Genomic DNA, 21372 nt, shown 5'->3' with positions numbered 1-21372 from the left:
CGCCGGGCCCTGTGCTCAGGGTTTTTCTTTTACGTGATGAGAAGACATGGTAAACGAATTTTGGGTCAAAGTTAAAGAACGTAAAACCATTCATGGGAAAGGAAATCATTCGGGTCTTACTGCTATTTAAGCTTTAAGATTTTTAGGATTGTTCCAGCTGTGGCCCCTGTGAAACCTCCTGCCACGTAGGACCTTCTGTGTTGAATTTTTCATTTTGATCTGTGTATTTTTCTGCCTGTGGCAGGACCATGGCAGCCCAGGAAGCCGCCGCAGGGAGCCTGTCCCCGGAGAGCTGTGTGTTGGAGCTGCCTTCCACCTATGACATCGGCCATTTCGTGCTGCAGAGACCCAGCCAGGAGCCCAGCAGCGAAGCTTTGGGTCCTCCTGTGGAATTCCAGTCTCTTCCTTGCTCTTCTGATGTGGATTCAGGTAATGATCAGAGCGGAATAACAGGAAGTACACAGAAAACCTGGCTTTGTTGGTGTGCCGTCGCCGACTCCGAGGCGTGACAGGTTGTCTTAGGCAGGGAAGCACTTCACCTGAGTGGGGTTGTTAGGGTGTCGGGGTGACTGAAGACTTGGGCCGGCTGCCTCTCTCCCTGTTCTAACAGTCATATACAGCTGTTTCCTGGCGCCTTTTTTTTTTTTTTTAATGTCCAACTCCCTTTCTGATCGCAATCCAAGTGTGTTCAAAGGCAGGGAGACACTGGCTTGAACAAAGAGATCACAGAATTGTTTATTATATATTGTTCTTTCAAAACTTCAGAAAGTAGCAGCCTAGGCCCTGTTACGGGTGGCAGCTAGCTGGAATACTTCAGTATTTTCTCAGGAAGTGTACTTCCGGTTTCAGTCACAACATCTCTGCAGGTTTTCTTGATTGAATGGGCATAATCTGTTATCGGAATGTACTGATCATTTCCCGCGTTAGGCAGTGACCACATCCATTTGTAAGGCCCACCTCTTGTTCCTTCGTTGCCCAATCCTGAGGTCCACAAACCTGGATCAAAAGTCTGGCCTGCTGCCTTTCGGCCTGGTGATTTGGGGCCTGCTGCTTAACCCTGCTAAGCTGAGTCGTCTACACAATGGCGTTGTAGAAAGTAGGTTTTACTCTGGGGACAAGGTGAAGTACTCCTCACAGTGTTTGCAGGGTGCTCTGTCAGTATTGTGGTTGAATTCGTTGTTCCCAATAAGAAATCTAAATTCTGTGTGTATACATTTTTCATATTTATTTTTGTTTCTATGAAACATAAAGAGAGGGAGAGACAGCAAGAGATACGAGATCCTCCAAGTGCTGGTGCAGTTTCTCAAAAAGCCCACAGCAGCCCGCGAGGACCGGGCCGAGCCGGGAGCCAGGAGCTCGTTCCAGGTTGCTCGCGGAGAACTGTCTTTCTGACCTTCTCTTTCTGAATCCTTTCTCCTCTGGGCTTCTGGGAGGGAGCCGCTCTGGGAGTTCATGTTCCTATTTGTGCTCTCTCTCTGTTGCCAGTTCCCTTTTATCTCTCTAACCTTTAAGGTTAGAGACTTCAGTGCCAATTTCTCAAATTGCTTCTCTTGTCATCACGCCCTGAGTGACCTTACCCAGTCGGGGGACCTTAAATACCCCTACTGCCTTGCTCACTTCCAAATGTCTTGTCTCCGGCTTGGACCCGTAGGCTGCTGACATTTAGACCATCTGTGCCCTTGACGTCATTGTTTGACTTCTGTTGGACTTCTTACATTTGGCACACCCTAAAGCAGATTCGTAATTCCTCCACCTCCTTCCCAGTCCTCCCCTGCCACGATGCACCTGTGCCCTGAGGCTTTCTCATCTGAAAAGGAGCTTTGGTATCCTTCTGTTCCCTTCGCAAAAATCTAGGAGTCAGCCTCAGCTTTTTGCTCTTAAACTTGACATCCAGTTCATCAGCAAATTGTTCCCACTCTACCGGTAGGATAAACTAGGGTTGAAGCAGCCTTGGCCAATTGCACTTCTACCACCCTGACCCAAAGCACTAGCATCCCTTTAGTGCATTATTATTGCTGCCTTCTCCGTAGCTTTTCCACATCTGGCCTTATCCCCTGATAAGCTCTTCTCAATGGCAACCGGAAGGGCGCTGTGGGCTAGCAACCAGATGGGCCTTCTCATCTACCTCACAGTAAATGCCATCATCCTTCCCAGAGGACCCACGTTCTCTAGGCTGGGCACCTGCTGCTTCTCTCTCCTCATCTCCCACTGTTTGCACTCCCTCCATGGGTTCTCACCGCCCAGCTGTGCCGCTTCCACAGCAGCTGAACCCTTCTGTCCTATGTGCTCAGCTGTCTTGGAGGCCTACCCTCGCCTCCTGGGTTTAGGGACCAGCTCGCCCACCTCCCACTGACACTCCTTCCCAGATTTCTTCTATTTATCCTCCTCTTTGGCTTCCTGCTCTTCCTGCTTTTTCTAGTTTAAAAGACTTATTTGGGCCCAGTGCGGTAGCCTAGTGGTTAAAGTCCTCGCATTGCATTCACCAGAATCCACATGGGTGTAAGTTCGTGTCCCAGATGCTCCACTTCCCATCCAGCTCCATGCTTGTGAACTAGGAAAGCAGTAGAGGATGGCCCAAAGCCTTGGGACCCTGTACTCGGCTCCTGGCTTTGGATTGGCTCAGCTTCAGTCATTGTGGCCACTCGGGGAGTGAACCAGTGGATGAAAGATCTTTCTCTGTGTCTTTGCTTCTCTCTGTAACTCTGATTTTCCAAAAAAAAAAAAAAAAAAAAAAATCTTTAAAAAAGATTTATTTGAAAGAGTTAGAGACACACACACACAGAGATAGAATCTTCTATCCATGGTTCACTCCCCAGAAGACCATAAATCCAGAACTGGGCTGGGCTGAAGCCAGAAGCCAGAAGCCAGGGACTTCTTTTAGATCTCTCATGTAGTTCAATAGGGGCCCAAACCCTCAGACTGTCTTACTGCTTTCCCCAGGGTGTTAACAGGGAGCTGGATTGCCAGTAGAGCAACTGAGACACAAGCCGGCACCCAAATGGGATGCTGGGGTCACAGGCGGCTTTTTCCTTCCTTCTTTCTTAGTTTCTTTCTTTCTCTCTCTCTTTCAGTCTTTTTTTTTTTTTAAAGATTTATTATTATTACAAAGTCAGATATATAGAGAGGAGGAGAGACAGAGAGGAAGGTCTTCCGTCCGATGTTTCACTCCCCAAGTGAGCCGCAACGGGCCAGTGCGCGCTGATCCGAAGCCGGGAACCAGGAACCTCTTCTGGGTCTCCCACGCGGGTGCAGGGTCCCAATGCATTGGGCCATCCTCGACTGCTTTCCCAGGCCACAAGCAGAGAGCTGGATGGGAAGTGGAGCCGCCGGGATTAGAACCGGCGCCCATATGGGATCCCGAGGCGTTCAAGGCGAGGACTTTAGCCGCTAGGCCACCGTGCCGGGCCCATCTCTCTTTCAATATTTCTTTTTTGTTATTTTTATTGCAAAGTCAGATATACAAAGAGAAGGAGAGACAGGAAGATCTTCTGTCCACTGATTCACTCCCCAAGTGGCCACAACAGCCAGAGCTGCACCAATCTGAAGCCAGGAGCTTCTTCCCGGTCTCCCATGCAGGTGCAGGGTCCCCAGTCTTTGGGCCACCTTCGACTGCTTTCCCAGGCCACAGGCAGGGAGCTAGATGGAAAGCGGAGCCACTGGGATTAGAACCGGCACCCATGTGGGATCCTGGTACATGCAAGGTGAGGACTTTAGCTGCTAGGCTACTGTGCCAGGCTCTCTTTCTCTCTCTGTCTCTTTCTTCCTTGCTCCCTCCTTCCTTGCCTCCCTCCCTTCCTTCCTTCTTTCATCCTTCCTTTCTTTCAAGCCTCAATGCCAGCTCCTTACATCCTTTGCCGCAGTAGTTAGTGCTATTGGTACTTTATATGCATGATTGCTACATCTTTATGAAACTTCTATTTATTTGAAGGACAAAGGGCAACAGAAAAAAAAGGAATCTCCCATTCACTGGTTCAGTTCCCAAATGCCTACAAATGTCAGGACGGGCCAGGTTGAAGCTTGATCTCCGTCTTGATCTCTTGTGTGGATGGCAGGGTCTCCAGTACTTGAGCCCTCTGCCTCCCAGGGTGCGCATTAGAGTAAGCTGGAATTGGAAGCAGAGCGAGCCGCCAAGCCAGGCCCTCCGACATGGCATGTGGGGCTGTCCCAAGCAGTGCCTCGACTGTTGTACCTAGCTTCTGCCCCTTCCACTTGGCTACCTGTATTTACTCATTCCATTTATTTACCTCCTCCCACTGGAATATCAATTCCAGGAAAGCAGGTACTCGGTAAACACTTGTATGACTAACAAGTGCCCAGATGTTAACCTCTGACATCATTGTTTCGTTAAGGTAGGTGCGTATAGATGTGGGGCTAAAGTTCATCATAACATTGGAAAGTCTTTCATCTCTCTGACCATGGTGTGTGGCTGCAGGCTGGTTTGGGGACCTTGAGGAACTTCCGTGTGAAAGGAATGGGAGTCTGGGCCCGGCGCAGTGACCCAGGGGCTAAAGTCCTCGCCTTGCACGCCCCAGGATCCCATATGGGCGCCGGTTCTAATCCCGGCAGCTCCACTTCCCATCCAGCTCTCTGCCTGTGGCCTGGGAGAGCAGTCGAGGACGGCCCAAAGCCTTGAGACCCTGCACCTGTGTGGGAGACCCGGAAGAGGTTCCTGGCTCCCAGTTTCGGATCTGCGCAGCACCAGCCGTTGCGGCTCACTTGGGGAGTGAATCATCGGACGGAAGATCTTCCTCTCTGTCTCTCCTGCTCTCTGTATATCTGACTTTGTAATAAAAATAAATAAATCTTAAAAAATGAAAAAGAAAGAAAGGAGTGGGAGTTATACATACCGCTGAGAGAGGTGAAGCCTAAACTTGGCCCCCTAATGTTGGAACAGCAGGTGGCCAGGTCTCTTCTGCTTCCCAGGATGGGAGTCAGGACGTGTGACTGAGAGAGACTCAGCAGAACTGTTAGTCATAAACGGCTGTCAGGGTATGTCCCGCCCCACTGCTGCGAGATAGGAGCCAGGTGCAGCGCGCACTCTGTGGCCAGTGAGTCACTCTGTGCTGTGCCCTTCTGCCCCCAGCTCTCACTCGCCACTTTCCTTCCTCCCTGTCTCTCAGATGATCAGCGCATGCTGGAGTCTCTTCTCAGAATCTCTCAACGCTATCTGAAGCTTAGACGAAAACACAAATAGCTGCCTGTAATCTCACATGTTGCCTTAACTTGAAAAACTAATGAAGTTTCAGGAACCAAAGGACAGGTAGAAGGGGAGATTTAGCATAGGGGTCATCAGTGAGGAGAGCACTGCTTCTCTGACGTTCCTGAAATGCAGGGACTTACGTTGCAAGCTTTCCAGGTTCCTTTTATTTTTTTAAGATCTATTTTGTTTTTTATCTGAAAGGCACAGTTACAGAGAGGAGAGACAAAGAGATCTTCCAACCACTGGTTCACTCCCCAAGTGGTCGCAACAGCTGGAGCTGGGATGTTAGAAGCCAGGAGCCAGGAGTTAGTTCTGGGTCTTCCATGGATGTGCAGAGTCCTAAGGCTTTGGGCCATCCTTCACTGCAGAGACTGTAAGCACAGAACTGGATCTGAAGTGGAGCTGCCGGAAGATGAACCCGTACCCATGTGGCCGTATGGGATGCCAGCGCCACAGACTGATTTAGCTTACTATGCCGTGGTGCCAGCCCCCCAGGGCACCCTCTCATGAGTGATTACTTATAAAAACAAATCAGGAGAGTTACACAGAGTGAGAGAGAGAGATTTTTCACCTGCTGGTTCAATCCCCATAAGGCTGTGATAGTTGGGGCTGGCCCAGACCAATGGCAGCAGCCTAGATTTCCTGCCAGTTCTTCCACGTAGGCAGCAGGGATCTGGGTGGCCCAGGATCCGGATTGGAAGTGGAGCATGTGGGTCTCAAACCAGCACCCGTCTGGGATGCCTGTGTCACAGATGGCCGCTTAGTGCTAGGCCACAAAGCTGGCACCCAGGGACCAACCTTGAAGTTTCTTAGAGTTGTCTGGGGCCTGGGTTCTTCCTTTGACATTTGGGAATTGGATCTTTTTTCTTCGCATCATTCCATGTTCATAAATAGCTGTAGTTTGGGCTTCTGCCTCCCCAGCCCCTGCAGCAGCCTTTTATCAGAGTTTTAACCCATCCTGATAACTTGGCAGCTGTTGTTTGTGCAGAAGTGTGGCTGCCTTCACACTGATCTTGGTCAGCATTCTCGTGCCTTGCATTCTGTTTCAGGTTCTTCACACATTCTGTTCACAAGCCAGTTGGAGATTCTCGCTGGTGATGGTGTTATTGGAAAGTGAAGCAGGGAGTGATGAATTCGGTCAAAGATAGCTAGTTACGCAGTCATTCATGGTAACCCTGCCTTGGTCAGTCCCCAGCCTGGTCCTCACTCAGTGAAGCACATTGTTGGCCACATCTGGGGCTTGTGCTTGGCTCAAGACATAGATGTCTCAGAACCGGAAGAGTGTGGCAGGTGGAAACAGGAATGCTGAAGGGTGGGGGGATCTGAGGTGAACCAAGGGTCTGGCTCCTCCTGCTGCTGGATGAAATAAGAGCCAGGAGCTCCCCCTTGGGATTCAGTCGAGTCATCCCAAGTTTCCACATCCAGGCACACAGTTTGCAAGGAGGTGGGGTCCGCGCTACGGAAGTGGCATAGCCTCCTGATAGCAATGGGGAGAGCCAGGAGGAGTACCGAGAGATGCAAGCAGCTCTGCCAGCGTGCAGGTAGCTTATCAGTGGATACCAAGATCTGGCTTTCAAGATCGAAGTCAGTGTCATGGTTCTATCCTCCACAAGAAGAGTAGACCAGAGAAAGGTGGCCTAATATGTTTTTTTTTTTCCTTTTTTAGATTTATTTTATTGTAAAAAATTTTATTTGGAGGATGATTACATAGTTGAGAAGGATGCATGCCCATGTGGACCACTGATGAGGATGGGAAGGGTCGAGGAATAGGGGAAGTTGGATGAAACCGCTGTTTGCAATTTTGTTTTTCTTCCTGTATTTGGGGGGTAGGGGAAAGAGAAGGAAAGAAGCTCCATCTAACAGCCTAGGGTGGCCCAGGTTTTAGGAGGCAGTAGGAATCATTTAAAAAGCTAGGTTGTGGGCTTGGCAGCATGGCCTAGTGGCTAAGGTCCTCGCCTTGATCCCATATGGCCGCTGGTTCTAATCCCGGCAGCTCCACTTCCTCTCTATCTCTCCTCCTCTTAGTATATCTGACTTTGTAATAAAAATAAAATAAAAAAAAAATAAATAAAAAAAAAAGCTAGGTTGTAGGAATGTGAACCAGTGGGATGACTCAACTGGCTAATCCTGTACCTCTCCGCTCCAGGATCCCATAAGGGCACTGGTTCATGTCCTGGGTGCTCCACATCCTTGCTTGTGGCCTGGGAAAGTAGAACAAGATGGCCCAAAGCCTTGGGACCCTGCACCCACATGGGTGACCCAGAAGAAGCTCCTCGATCCTAGCTTTGGATCGACTTAGCTCCAGCCCTTGCGGCCATTTGGGGAGTGAACCGGAGGATAGAAGATCTTCCTTTCTGGGCCCAGCATGGTGGCCTAACAGCTAAAATCCTCGCCTTGAACGTGCCAGGATACCATATGGGCACTGGTTCTAATCCCAGCAGCCCCACTTCCCATCCAGCTCCCTGCTTGTAACCTGGGAAAGCTGTTGAAAATGGCCCAAAGCCTTGGGTTCCTGCACCTGCGTGGGAGACCTGGAAGAAGTTCCTGGCTCCTGACTTTGGATTGGTGCAACACTGGCCGTTGCGGTCACTTGAGGAGTGAATCATCAGGTGGAAGATCTTCCTCTCTGTCTCCCCTCCTCTCTGTATATCTGACTTTGCAATAAAAATAAATAATGCTATATTTCAACCAGTTCTAATCAGGAAAAAAAAACCCTTGGAAATCTCTTCATTATGACAGCACATTCAGTAGAAATTACTGATGTGCTAGCAAACCATAAAAGGTGTAGCTCTCTAGAAAGCACATTTTGTTGATTGTTTCACTGTCTATTATTTACCATGATTCTTGATGAACGACGTTCAGTGTTGTAAACATCAGTGTGCAGTCTCAAGTCCTTGGGCAGGAAGGCTGGTTCACAGCTAGTGAAAAGCTAGGAGAGTCTGAGTTTTAATGGCTGATAAACCTTACATCCTGCTGAGGAGGAAAGCACTTTTCCTTTTTTGCTACTTAGAGTGTGGCAGAAATGTTATGCTGAGGTAGCCCAGTCAACCATTATTTTTTCTTTTCTTGTAAATTTGGCCTCAGAATATTTCTGGAAGCGTGACGTTTCGAAGAAGCCACTGCTGGGACCGGCTTCCACTGCAGTCTCTAATGCTGGGCACCTGGCTATCCTCTTCCGTGGCTTTGTCCAGGCACTGATTACTGTTCACATGCTGTAGGGTTAATTTCACTGGGTCATATTCCCAGAGCTGGTTGCCTTTTAGGTGGTGGCATTTGAGCATTGTGACTGGCCCATTAAGTTTGGAAACATCCAAGCAAAGGTCATCTGTTCTAATTTCTTTGTTTGACAGTGTAAGAGAAAACCTGATTACCTCCCATACAGTGACAATTAAAACTTCCAACTTTTTCATTTTCTTTTCTAGCCATGTTATCAAGACACTGATTTGTTTCCACATTTCAAATCTCTCCCAAGGAGAAATAGTGATGATATATTAAACATTGATATAAAAATAAACGAAAAAGAACTGGAACCAGATTGAGAATCATGAAAACATTTTTACAATTAAAGAAAACTATATTAAACAGGGTTTAAAGGAAATTAAAACAGAGCTATGAGAAGTACAATTTGTTATAATATAGTATCAAATTTCTATATAGATTTTATACCTCAGTGGGGGAAAAAAAACTTGATTCCAATAACATTCATTTTGTTTTCATCTGTGATAGACATGGATGCTTTTATTTTCCTCCAAGTGCTGAAAAAAAAAAAGCTCTTTGAACATAGAAAAAAAATAAATAATGCTTAAAAAAAAAGAGAAGATTTTCCTTTCTGTCTTTCCTTCTCCCTGGAAATCTGCCTTTCCAATAAAAATAAATAAATCTTTAAAAAATATGGAACAGGCTTAAATGTAACTTTTAAAAAATTTACTTGTTTTTACTTGAAAGTCAGAGTTAGAGAGATGTGTGGGTGAGAGAAGGAGAGAATGATTTTTTATCCTCTGTTAAACTACCCAAATACTTACCAGCGCCAGAACTGGGCTGATCCGACGTTAGGAGCCAGGAGCATCTTGGGGCTCTCCCGTGTGAATGCAGGGACCCAAACACTCTATTACTTTCTTAAGCCATTATCAGAGAGTTGGATGAGAGGTGGAGCAGCCAGGACTCATCAGGACCATATGGGCAGAGGATGAGCGCACCATGCCATCCCGAGGGGGAGACCTGGAAGAAGCTCCTGGCCCCTGTCTTTGGATCGGCTCAGCTCCAGTTGTTGCTCTGGGACCCTGCACCTGCATGGGAGACTCGGAGGAAGCTCCTGGCTTTGGATCAGCGGATCTCTGGCCATTGTGGTCACTCATGGAGTGAATCAGCAGACGGAAAATCTTCCTCTCTGTATATCTGATTTCCCAATAATAAGAAATAAATCTTTAAAAGAAAAACTTCGGGAGTAGAAGTCCTAAAAGGCCACCAAGTGTTGAGCCTTTCAGTCTGGTATGTAAAGGAGACAACACTGGGCCATATGGTGCCTGATCGCCTGAGTCATGCTGAAGTTCCCCTCCTGAGGCACTGATGGAGTGAACAGCTGCTCACCCAGGCCAGGTGCAGGGCCACGAAGCCCTCCCTTGCCCCTTCCTGCTGAGCTAAGAGAAGGCTCAGTGCTGTCAAAAGGTCTTCCTGGACAGTCTCTGTGATGTCCCGTTTAAATCCCTCTGAAACGTTGCCATGCACCTGCTCTTCCCTGCCAGCTCCAGTCAAATCTTCTCTTTTGGGGGGGGGGCTCTAGAATTTGGTGGCTCAGGTATTTGTTCCAGTTATTTAACAGGTATTGCAGAACTTTTTTTTTGTAAGACTTTTTTTTTTTTGAAAGACAGATATATGGAGAGGAGAGACAAAGATCTTCCGTCTGCTGCTTCACTCAGGAGCCTGGAGCTTCCTCTGGGTCTCCCATGTAGGTGCAGGGTCCCAAGGCTTTGGGCCGTCGTCTACTGCCTTCCCAGGCCACAGGCAGGGAGCTGGATGGAAAGTGGAGCAGCCAGGACACAAACCAGTGCCCATATGGGATCTCAGCATGAGCAAGGCAAGGAATCGGCCACTAGGTTACCGCACCGGGCCCTATTACAGAACTGTAACAATGGGTAAGGCCATACAGGTGCAGACCAAAAGAGCATAGGCCCTCAGTGGTGTCTAACTAGCACAGGTCTGCAACTCTGGTTTTCCGGCCATGCCAGTTCTTGGTGCCTTCGCTGCCCGATTCCCTTTCTGGAATGTGCTTCCCACCCCCCGCACCTCTCCAGTAGCTACAGGCCTCTCCAGGGACTGTGGGACTGAAATCCACCAATTAGTCCCAGGCCAGACTTGTTGATGAACTTGAGATCCCTGTCAGATGCTTGTTTCCTTTCTCTTTGTTGCTGCCTCCAAGGAAGTCTTGAGTAGACACATGAAGAGCCAAGTTCAAGGATGGATGATCCGCCAGACCTCTCAAAAGAAAGGTCACAAAGGTTTCCTGGGACACAGCCCCAAGTCTACGCATACAGTTTGTAGTCTGACTTCTTGGTGTTGTCCATGGGCCAGATGTTGTCCAGGCCCCAGGGCATCTTTCCTGGCATGCTCCCACGTGCGTTCTAGCATGAGACAAAAGGCCCCTCCGACGTTGTGTAGACATTTTTGTGTGGATGTGGGAAATCTTGGCCTTTTCCTCAAACTTGACCTACTTCTAAGAGCACTGTCAGGGAAGCCGGTTGGATGTATACAGTGGATTGAATGTATAAGCACAATAGGTCTTTGATGATTAAAGGCCCCTGCTGACAGATGGCTGTAAGTTTGAAGTAAATGGTGGTTAACATCCCCATCTTCAAAGACCGTTTTGTAACCCGTGTCTTTAGGCATTATATCCAAGTCATGTATTTATTTAAACTTTCTTTCTTTTTCTTTCTTTCTTTCTTTTTTTGTTTGGAAAGCAGACACACACACACACACACACACACACACACACACACACACACAGGGGTCTGTTGACTCACTCCCCGAATGCTTGCCTCATGTGGGCTGGGCTAGACCAAAGCCAGGAGCCTGGAACGCCATCTGGGTGTCCTGCATGCGTGGCGGGATCCCAGGCACCACAGTCATCGCTGCTTCTCAGGATGGGCACTAGCAGGAAAGCAGGATTGGGAATGGAACCAGAACTTGAACTCCGGCATCCCAGTACATGATGCAAGGATTCCAGGGGTTAGCTTCTGCACCAAACACCTGCCCCGCTCTGAGGAATTTAATATTAAAGAATAAAGATGTTTCTTTTTTTCTTTTCTATAATTCATGTGCTGTCCTTTTGTAATTCTGTACAATTTCTTTCTTGTAAAAAAGCAATTGTAAACTTTTAGATTCCAAAACCAAAATTTATATAACGATTAGAAAGTTGTGGATGTGTATTGTTTTTAAATATAAGTCAGAACATGTCTTAGACACGTAAATAGCATTAGAACGCTTTCTTTTAATGCATGCAGGTGCATTAAGTGACCTCTCACCCAGTGGCTCATCAGTTGGTACCCGTTAAACTTGACCTAAAACATGAAAAAGGGGGACAGTGACGGAGGAGCCAATTTTCTGAACAAAATTGGGTACTTCCTGAAACAAACCAGGTTTCTGGGTTTCATTTGAAGGATTCAAGTTTTTGCATGGCAGGTGCATCTTGGCATTCCTGATTTCTGCCTGGACTAAGCTGTGCAGATCCTGCTATCCAGGCCGGCATTCCTGATTTCTGCCTGGACTAAGCTGTGCAGATCCTGCTATCCAGGCCACAGTTTTCCCTCCAGAACAGGATTTGACCTCGTGGCACCTGCTGACGGAAGGCGGCAGTGTCCTCACGAAGTGGCTGGAGTGGGGAAGGAAAAACCCAGAGTGCGGCTCAGGCCCACTGTCTGGGCTAGGCATGTCTCTTTTCTTTCTTTTTTTAAAAAATCTTGCATACATTGATTCACTCCCCAAGGAGCCGCAATGGCCAGAACTGAGCCAATCTAAAGCCAGGAGCCAGGAGCTTCTGGGTCTCCCACATGGGTGCAGGTCCCAAGGCTTTGGGTCATCCTTTACTGCTCTCCCAGGTCATAAGCAAGGAGCTGATGGGAAGTGGAGTAGCCTGGGCATGAATAGGCACCTATATGGAATATGGGCGCTGCAGACAAAGGATTAGCATGTTGAACCATCCTGCCAGCCCCGGGGCTAGTGAGTTTTGGTCAATGATCCAGGAAGCGCTGTACAACCTATAGACTTGAGGCTGGCAGTGAGTCCTGAGTTTCTGGGGGCCCTGGCCTCCCTGGCCTTATGCATCCTCTCAACTTGTGTACACCATGGGCTTCCAGGCAAGCAAGAGGAGTGTGAGAGCTTCCACGCTTGCCCCATCTTCGATTTTCCATATGGAGAAGTCAAACCCCTGGGTAATAAAAATCAGTGAACGACATGTAGCCTTCTGGTGACTCCTCATTCCTGCAATGTGCTACCTCTAACTATGACTTCAGTATTCCTCCCTTCCCTCGTTTGTTTAAAATAAAAGGCAGAATTCAGTGTTTTAGACTGCTGAGTTGTGCGTCACTTTAAACAGTCACAGAGCTAATAAGCTTTAATGGGGGGGCTTGTTTCTGAAAGCCCAAGGAGGCTGTTTGCTGTCTGTGGCAACTCCAAGGGCACCTGCTCCGAGAGACGTGTTTACGTCCAAGTGCTTTGCCTGCAGTTACCATTTTAAAAGAACTTAAACTGAGTTGAAAAACAGGCCGTGCTCCAATCACCAGATACAGCTGCAAAGCAGTTCTCTGCAGGTTCCAGCTGTGCAGCTGGGACCTCATGGGCAGCCCTGGCACCTTTCTGCAAGGGAGCGCTCATTAGACCTTGTCCTCTTACAGGGTAAGAAACCACCCTGATTCAGATGAGCAAATATCATCACTAGGCTTATTCACCACTGCGTAGTTATAAGATGAACACGGTACACAAGACCGGAAAAGTTGACAGTTCATCATTTATCGTACACTGAATGTGCATTTTACAAGCAGTTTTGCTTTGCAACATTTTGGTTTTTTTAGAGAGGGGCAGAGCAGAACGAACTTCCATCCATCCACTGGCTCACTTCCCTGTTGCCTACGGCAGCCAAGGCTGAGCCAGTGAAGGTAGGATCTGAGATCTCACATGGGTGGCAGGGGCCTGTTACCTTCCAGGGTGTACATTAGCAGGAAGCTAAGCCTGGGCACGGGAGCTGGCACTTGACCTCACGCACTCTGTTAGGGCAGAGGGACATCCCAGAGGTGCTGCTACTGCCGTGCCGATTATCTGTGCCTGGTTCTTTGTTGTTGTTGCAAAGTCAATTATACAGAGAAGCGAGACAGAGAGGAAGATCTTGCATCCATTGATTCACTCCCCAAGTGACCACAATGGCTAGAGCTGAGCCGATCCAAAGCCAGAAGCCTGGACTTTTTTCGGGTTTCCCATGTGGGCACAGGGTCCCAAGGCCTTGGGCCATCAGCTGCTCTTCCAGGCCACAAGCAGGGATGTGGATGGGAAGTGGGGCCACCGAGATTAGAACCAGCACCCATATGGGATCCCAGCCACATAGGATTTAGCCACTAGGCTACTGCACCAGGCCTGTTTTTGGGGGGAGAGGTTTCTCACAAGCACCTCCAAGAAGTATATAAAGACTGCTAGGATCTTCATGTTTCCCACGAGGAAAGGGAGCCTTAGAGAGGTGGCTACATATTATATCCACAGAATGTTACCCACAGAAGGGTGGGGGGGCTCAGGCTGCCTTCAGACGCGGTATATTAGGTGGAACGTACTATCCAGCTCTGAGTGAATGCTAGGTGGGAGGCATTGGCTGTTGCGTGACCTCTCAGGTTGCACTGGCTCTGCACGGCGCCCCGTCACCCGCGGCCTCTTGGGGTCAGCGCGTGTCATCTGCTCCCTGTGCTTTTCCTGCCAGCTCTGCCCTTCTCTCTGGCAGGCGCTGCCACCACCCACAGCCCACAGGGGAAGGCATCGCCTTCCACCTCCAGCTGCTCCCACCAGGAGGAACCCCGCATCATTGGCTAAAAGCCAGGGAAGAAAACAAGGCAGGAATTTTAGCTCTGTTTCCCGGGATGAATTGAATCCTTCTGTACAGCAAACAGTTTTTTTGTTTGTTTGCCTCTAGAACTCTTCTAATTCTTCTTTTTAAAAGATTTTATTTCCTTAGAAGAGTTACAGAGGCGGGGGAGAGACAGAGAGAGCTTCGGTTTACTGGTTCATTCCCCAAATGCCCACACCAGTCAGACTAAGCCAGGCTCAGGTCAGCAGCCAGGAGCTGCATCTGGGCCCCACGTGGGGGCAGGGGCCCGAGCACATGGCCTGTCACTCACTGCTTTTCCCAGGCCATCAGCAGGGAGTGGACCAGAAGTGAAGCAGCTGGGACCGAGCCGGCGTCCAAGGCGGTAGCTTCATTGCACCATGGTACGGGTCCTTCAGAATTATTTATTTACTTATTTAGCCTTTTTTTTTTTTAATTAGGGAATGTCAGGTAGAGTATAAGTAAAATATATATATATGAATATATAAATCATTCACAGGCCAGCATAGCTTTGTAAGTGGGGTTTGGGTGGAAAGCGATTGCACATTTTTAGCCAGTAAGAGGCAGCAGCTTGGAGCCGCACTCGGCGTGGTGCGCACGGGTGCTCATACTATTGACTCTGCTGCCCTCTTGCGTCTGCTTTATTCACAGGTCCCTGAGCTTTACTGGAAAAAATAACTTACCTGCACCGGACATAACCTTTAATCTTTGTCATGTCCTGTGCCCACTAGAGGTAAAAATTAAAACTTAAAAAAATATTTATTTTTTTAATTGGAAATTCAGATTTGCATAGAGAAGGAGAGACAAAGATCTTACATCCACTGGTTCACTCCCCAAGTAGCCGCAACATTCAGAGTTTCTTCCCAGCAGCCAGGAGCTTCTTCCGGGTCTCCCACACGAGTGCAGGGTCTCAAGGCTTTGGGCCGTGCTCGACTGCTTTCCCAGGCCACAAGCAGGGAGCTGTATTCAAAATTTTTTTGTCTAGGATGTATGTGTGAGTGTATGTTTTATATGCCTATTAAATACATCTCTGTGGGCATGTGAATTTATGTATTTTAATACCTTTGTTTTTGTGCAGATTTTAACAAAAACAACCTCTAAGAAAACATGCTCTATTCCATCTTGCCTTTTCAAACTCCATGTTCAATTACAACCACTCTATAATGCCAGTGTCTTGATCCTTTTGAGGTATGTATAGCCTTTTAGGGTACGAGTATACTATTAACTTGTTTAACTATACCTCTGCTAATGGTCATTAACTTAGCTAATCTCTTGGCAGTTATAAATAAACATGTGTTTTTGGGCCCAGCACGGTAGCCTAGTGGCTAAAGTTTTTGCCTTGCATGTGCCAGGATCCCATGTGGGTGCTGGTTCTAATCACAGCAGCCCCGCTTCCCATCCAGCTTCCTGCCTGTGGGCTCATATGGGATCCCGGTGCGTTCAAGGCAAGGACCTTAACCGTTGCGCTATCACGCCGGGCCTGTAAATAAATCTTTAAAAAATGTGTTTTCTTGGGCCCGGCGCGGTGGCTGGTGAACAAAGGTGATGTGGCGCCTCCCTGCAGGACAGTAGTGAAAGCAGGAGTGACAGGATTCAGAAACTGGCAAAACAACTTTGAAGCCACTAAATGGATATGAAACACTGCGCTGAATTCTGTGACACTGATGGGAATCGTTAACGTCCGATCACCTTGCTTTGTCCCAGGCAGCGAGCACAGTGGCCGCAGTGGTTGTCACACAGTCGCACCAGTCGGTACTCAGTACACCCGTCCGTGACTGCGGGGCCTCGCAGGCTCCTGCTCTCATGTCTGCCATGGTTCTGGCCACAGCCCGGAGCCATGTGTGTCCTGAAGATATTCTTCCTGGTCAGTTTCAAGTTTCACCCGTGGGCAAAGCGACGTAGTGTGGCCCCACGTGATTGGCCAGGGAAAGTGTGCTGAAGGATACTTGGTCTCGACTGGTTTTCGACTGCAAATCTGGATGATCACTTTTCAAATATTAACTCAACCTTCAGCAGGCCTAAGGAGTTGAAATTGTTTGCCGCTAGCTGGGGAAGTGAGAAAGCTTTCCAGGAGGCTCTCTGCATGCTAAGAACTGAGGAGGAAAAGAGACATAGGTCTGTGGGTTCCGTTTTTGCTCAGAGTACTGGCAGGAAACTTTATTTATTGAACAATGTATAATGTGGTTTCAGAAATGTAAAACTCCCCTTTCTAGGTGAAAGAAAAAACAATAAGGAAAGAAGGAAGCAAGACAGGGAGGTAAGAAGAAAGAGGGAGGGGAGAGATGCGGATGCCTATGTGTGCTATGAGGGCTAAGGTGATGGATGTGGGGGCCAGCCTTAGTGGCACTGTGGGATAAGCCACTGCTTGCGGTACAGGCTTCCTCTGTTGGAGCTCGCTGCTAGTACTGCTAGGAAAGCAGAGGAAGATGGCCCAAGAGCTTGGGCTATGAGGAAATTAGACAGAGTTCCTGGCTCCTGGCTTCAGCTCAGCCCAGCCCAGCGCTGGGCGTTGTAGTCATTTACAGAGAGAACCAGTGGATGGAAGGCCTTTCCCACTTTGTCTATCACGCTGGCTTTTAAATAAGTAAATAAATAAATAAAATCCATTTTATAAAGGGTAATGTGTGTGAAACTGGCCACCTCCCCATGACACACTGCTGCTACCTGCCATGGTGATGGTCACGTGAAGCCGCATGTTTCTGGGAACAAGGGTTGACTGAAGGTATGTCTGAGTGAGTCACACTGTTGTGACTTTACCATTCCTGAGCATCCTGGCACCTGGGCTGCTAGGGAAGCAGCATCTCCAGCTTGTGCTGTCCTAGGCCCTACTATTGTCACAGGTCTTTGTTCAGTCCGTTCTGCGGCTACTCAGTATGCCTTACGTCTGTCACCCGTGGGCATGACCCTTTGCCTCTGTTACTAGCAGTTGTATCACTGGTTATTTTCTGCTGCCGTACTATTTCTTTTTTTTTTTTATCAACTACCTCTGCCTTACCTGCTCACTTACCACTTACTACAGCTCATAGTTGTGCGGGTTGATTTGGTACGGCTGCATGACCCCTATGCTCTGCCTGGGGCTGCAGTCACCTGTGGGCTTGGCTAATTTGCAACGTTGGTGATGACTCACTCGCATGACGGACAGTCGGTGCTGCCCCCACCTAGGAGCTGCTGGGCTGTCTGCTGGAGCAGCCCTTCATGGCCTCTGCGTGCCCACAGGGCTCAGGCTTCTGAAAACATGATGGCAGGTGTCCAGAGTGAGCCTGCGGAGAGGAGAGAAGCCGCTTCTGAAGGCAGAGCAGTCAGAAGCCAACTGAGAGGCCAGGGGTGAGGGAAGCAACTCGAATCTTTCCTTCCTTAGGTTTTTATTTATTTTCCTTTTTCATTTGGAAGTCAAATCGGCTTAGTATTTCATCATTGTTAGCTCTTTGATTTTGATTGATTTGGTAAGGAAAGAGAGAGAGAGTGTGTGTGTGTGTGTGTGTGTGTGTGTCTTGCATCCACTCCATATGTGTGCGCCAGCCGGGGCGAGGCCAGGCCAAAGCTGTGGGTGGGAACCAGCCAGGTCTCCCCAGGAGGGGCAGGGCCCGCTCACTTGAGCCGCCACCACTGCTTCCCAGGGTGTGCACATGGGTGGCTTTTAATGCCTCGTTCCTTCAGAAAGTGCTGCCTGGCCTGGTTTCTTTCTCTGGCAAATGACAATACCTCTTTCCCCCTTCCCTTCCATTTTGTAGAAATGTGAAGTTAGGTTTTCTTTCTCAGCTCTATAGTTTGCCATCGTGTTTATTGTGTGTCCTTACAGCTACCTTCAGTCATCAAATGGAGAAAATAGAGGTATACACAAACACGTAAATAAGACAAATTGGAATTATCTCATTACTGCAATGTAATTGTCTCAGCACTGACAGGAGGTCAAGGCATCATGCAGACACAGTACTTTTTTTTTTTAAAGATTTATTCATTTTATTACAGCCAGATATACACAGAGGAGGAGAGACAGAGAGGAAGATCTTCCGTCCGATGATTCACTCCCCAAGTTGAGTCGCAACGGGCCGATGCGCGCCGATCCGAAGCTGGGAACCAGGAACCTCTTCCTGGTCTCCCACGCGGGTGCAGTGTCCCAATGCATTGGGCCGTCCTCGACTGCTTTCCCAGGCCACAAGCAGGGAGCTGGATGGGAAGTGGAGCTGCTGGGATTAGAACCAGCGCCCATATGGGATCCTGGGCCGTTCAAGGCGAGGACTTTAGCCGCTAGGCCACGCCGCCGGGCCCGACACAGTAATTTTTTTTAAACAGCAAGTGTTACTGGCTGCAGATGTGGAAGAACCCACCGATCTTAGAAATATTCAAATCATACAGACTTCATGCGGTGCCTGCAGAAAATAGAACCTAAAATCCAGGACGTGATAGTAAATTTCATGTGTCAACTTGACTGGGCCAAGGGATACCCAGGCAGCTGGTAAAACGTTGCTTCAAACGTGGCTTCTGGATGTGTCTGCAAAGGCGTCTTCACCCTCATCAGTAGGGGCATCATGCAGTCCATTGAGGGTCTGAATAGAATTAATCTATGGGGGAAGGTGAGTTTGTCTCTGAGTCTTCTCCTGCAGAGCAATCTTAGTTCTCTTGGTGCTTTGGACTTGGACTGGGACTGTGGGCTTCGATTAGACTGACGCCACCTGCTTTCCTGGGCTGCAGCTTGCAGATCACGCTCACTGGGACTTCTCAGCGAGAAGCCGATCCTTAGACTCCATCTCTTTCTACATCTCTGTGTATGTTCTGTTGGTTCTATTTTTTAACAAACGTGATAAACATGCTTTGGTCCTTTGAAATCAGAGTTCTGAAGCAGTTACCTGACTAAACAAAGAATATGGTGTGTGTGTGTATTAAACATTTATTTATTTGAAAGGCTGAGTGACATGGAGAGGGAAAGAGAGAGAGAAAGAATCTTCCATCTGCTGATTCACTCCCCCAAATGACAGCTGGGAGCTTGTGCTGGGCCAGGCCAGAGACTGGAGCTAGAGACCCCATCGGGGTCTCCCTTGTGGCTGCCAGAGACCTAGGAAGCTAGGAACCCTCTTCCGCTAGTTTCCCAGGCACGATAGCAAGACGGGAAGTAGAACAGCTCGGATTTGAACCAGTATGCTTTACAAGTGGAGGCTTTAATCACTACACCACAACATTAGCCTTGGGAATATGCTTTTTTTTTTTTTTAAAGATTTATTAACCTTTATTGGAAAGTCAGATACACAGAGAGGAGGGGAGACAGAGAGGAAGACCCTCTGTCCACTGGTTCACTCCCCAAGTGACCACAATGGCCGGTGCTGCGCTGATCTGAAACCAGGAGCCTCCTTTGGGTCTCCCACGCGGGTGCAGGGTCCCAAGGCTTTGGGCCATCCTTGACTGCTTTTCCAGCCACAAGCAAGGAGCTGGATGGGAAGCAGGGCGGTTGGGATACAAACCGGCACCCATATGGGATCCTGGTGCATTCAAGGCGAGGACGTTAGCCACTAGACTACCATTCCAGGCCCAGAAATATACTTCTAAAACTGGGGACTGGCACCGTGGCGTGCTCTGTAAAAGCACTGTTTGTAGCACTGGCATTCCACGTGAGTGCTGGTTTGTGTCCTGACAGCTGTAATTCCAATCCAGCTCCCTGCTGAAGCACCTGGGAAGGCAGCAGATGATAGCCCAAAGCATGTGGACCCTGCCACCCATGCAGGACACCTGGAGGAATGCCTAGCTGTCCTGGGCCTTGGCTCCTGTGGCCGTCTGGGACATGACCCAGCAGGTAGATCTCCGTCTTGCCCTCTGTTACTGTCACTCTGCTTTCAAATAAATGAAAACAAAATTAATGTGCCAGAAGGTGCTTAAATGAAAGAACTGTTGCAGAGATCCCGAGTAAGTCTCTAACCCTCAGGAAGTGCTTCCTGCAAAGGTCACCAAGACCGTGATTGCAAGGGGAGTGTGAAGTCACCTGAAGGCGTAATCATGGCAGGTGACACTAACTGCTTACGTGGTGTTAAGGGGATCCCTGAGAAAGCTCAGGAAGCGAGGACTGTTTGTATGTTTTCTGTTGGAAGCCACAGGTGGTCTGTTTCAGCTGTCCCACTGCGGAGACCACACCACCTGCAACCCAGGCCCACGCCCTGAGTGCAACAGGGCTTCTCGGGATTTCCTCTCGTGGTAGACCACAGAATTCTCTGTCACTCAGCTCTGTGGGTCGGGACCAGGGCCAAGGCCAAGTGTAAAATGGATTTCTACTTTGAGCTGGCTCTTATCCAGCTTGCTCACCAGCCCTGGCTTTCCCTTCTTGCCAACCTGGATTTATTGTCACCCTCATTGTAGAGTTAATAAGCAACTCAAGGCAGGTGTGTTTCAATACAACATTCACAAAGACCAGAGAGCCTGTTTTATTTTTAAAGATTTATTTTCAATAGAAAATTAGATATACAGAGAGAAGGAGAGACAGAGAACAAGAACTTCCGTCTGATGGTTTACTCCCCACGTGGCCGCAACGGCTGGAGCTGAATCAATCCAAAGCCAGGAGCCCGGAGCTTCTTCCAGGTCTCCCACGCAGGTGCAGGGTCCCAAGGCTTTGGACTGTCCTTGACTGCTTTCCCAGGCCACAAGCAGGGAGCTGGATGGGAAGTGGAGCTGCCGGGATTAGAACTGGAGCCCATATGGGATCCCGGGGCGCTCAAGGCAAGGACTTTAGCCGCTAAGCCACTGCACCAGGTCCTTGTCAGTTTTTTTGTTTTTAAATGATAAATAATGGAACAGATAACAAAGTGGAAGTGTGAATTATTGAATTTCTACTGAGTTTATAATCAGGAAGATGGCTCAGCCTGGCAGGATGGATGGCTAGACCTGCTGACCTTTGGTTCTGTGTCCAATGGGGCCAAAGAGTGGGCCTTGAAGTGTTGTCGACCCCTGACCCTTTTGCTTACTTGCATGAGCCCCACAGGAGACCCAGAGAGGGTTTTATGGGAGATTCACACTCAAACACAGGGAAGCGGGTGATGGGACGAGGCTCAGCCGACTGGCTGGCAGACAGCCTTGGGCAGGTGCTTCAGTGTGAATAGAGAGGCGTGGTTGCCCT

The 21372-nt window shown here is 48.7% G+C and overlaps 1 protein-coding gene across 1 annotated transcript in view; it reads left to right on the top strand.

Moving 5' to 3' along the window:
- The window catches only part of SHLD1 (shieldin complex subunit 1), a 76011-nt gene that overhangs the window by 10640 nt on the left and 43999 nt on the right, over positions 1 to 21372 (top strand). Inside the window, exon 2 of the mRNA XM_058679545.1 lies at positions 245 to 429. Coding sequence (XP_058535528.1) covers positions 245 to 429 — 185 coding nt within the window. The remainder of the gene's footprint in view (positions 1 to 244; positions 430 to 21372) is intronic.

Source organism: Ochotona princeps, chromosome 22, assembly GCF_030435755.1.
Source record: "Ochotona princeps isolate mOchPri1 chromosome 22, mOchPri1.hap1, whole genome shotgun sequence".
In the NCBI taxonomy this organism is placed as follows: Eukaryota; Metazoa; Chordata; class Mammalia; order Lagomorpha; family Ochotonidae; genus Ochotona; species Ochotona princeps.
Note: the sequence above shows the minus strand (reverse complement) of the source record. Positions and strands in the feature narration are given on the sequence as shown.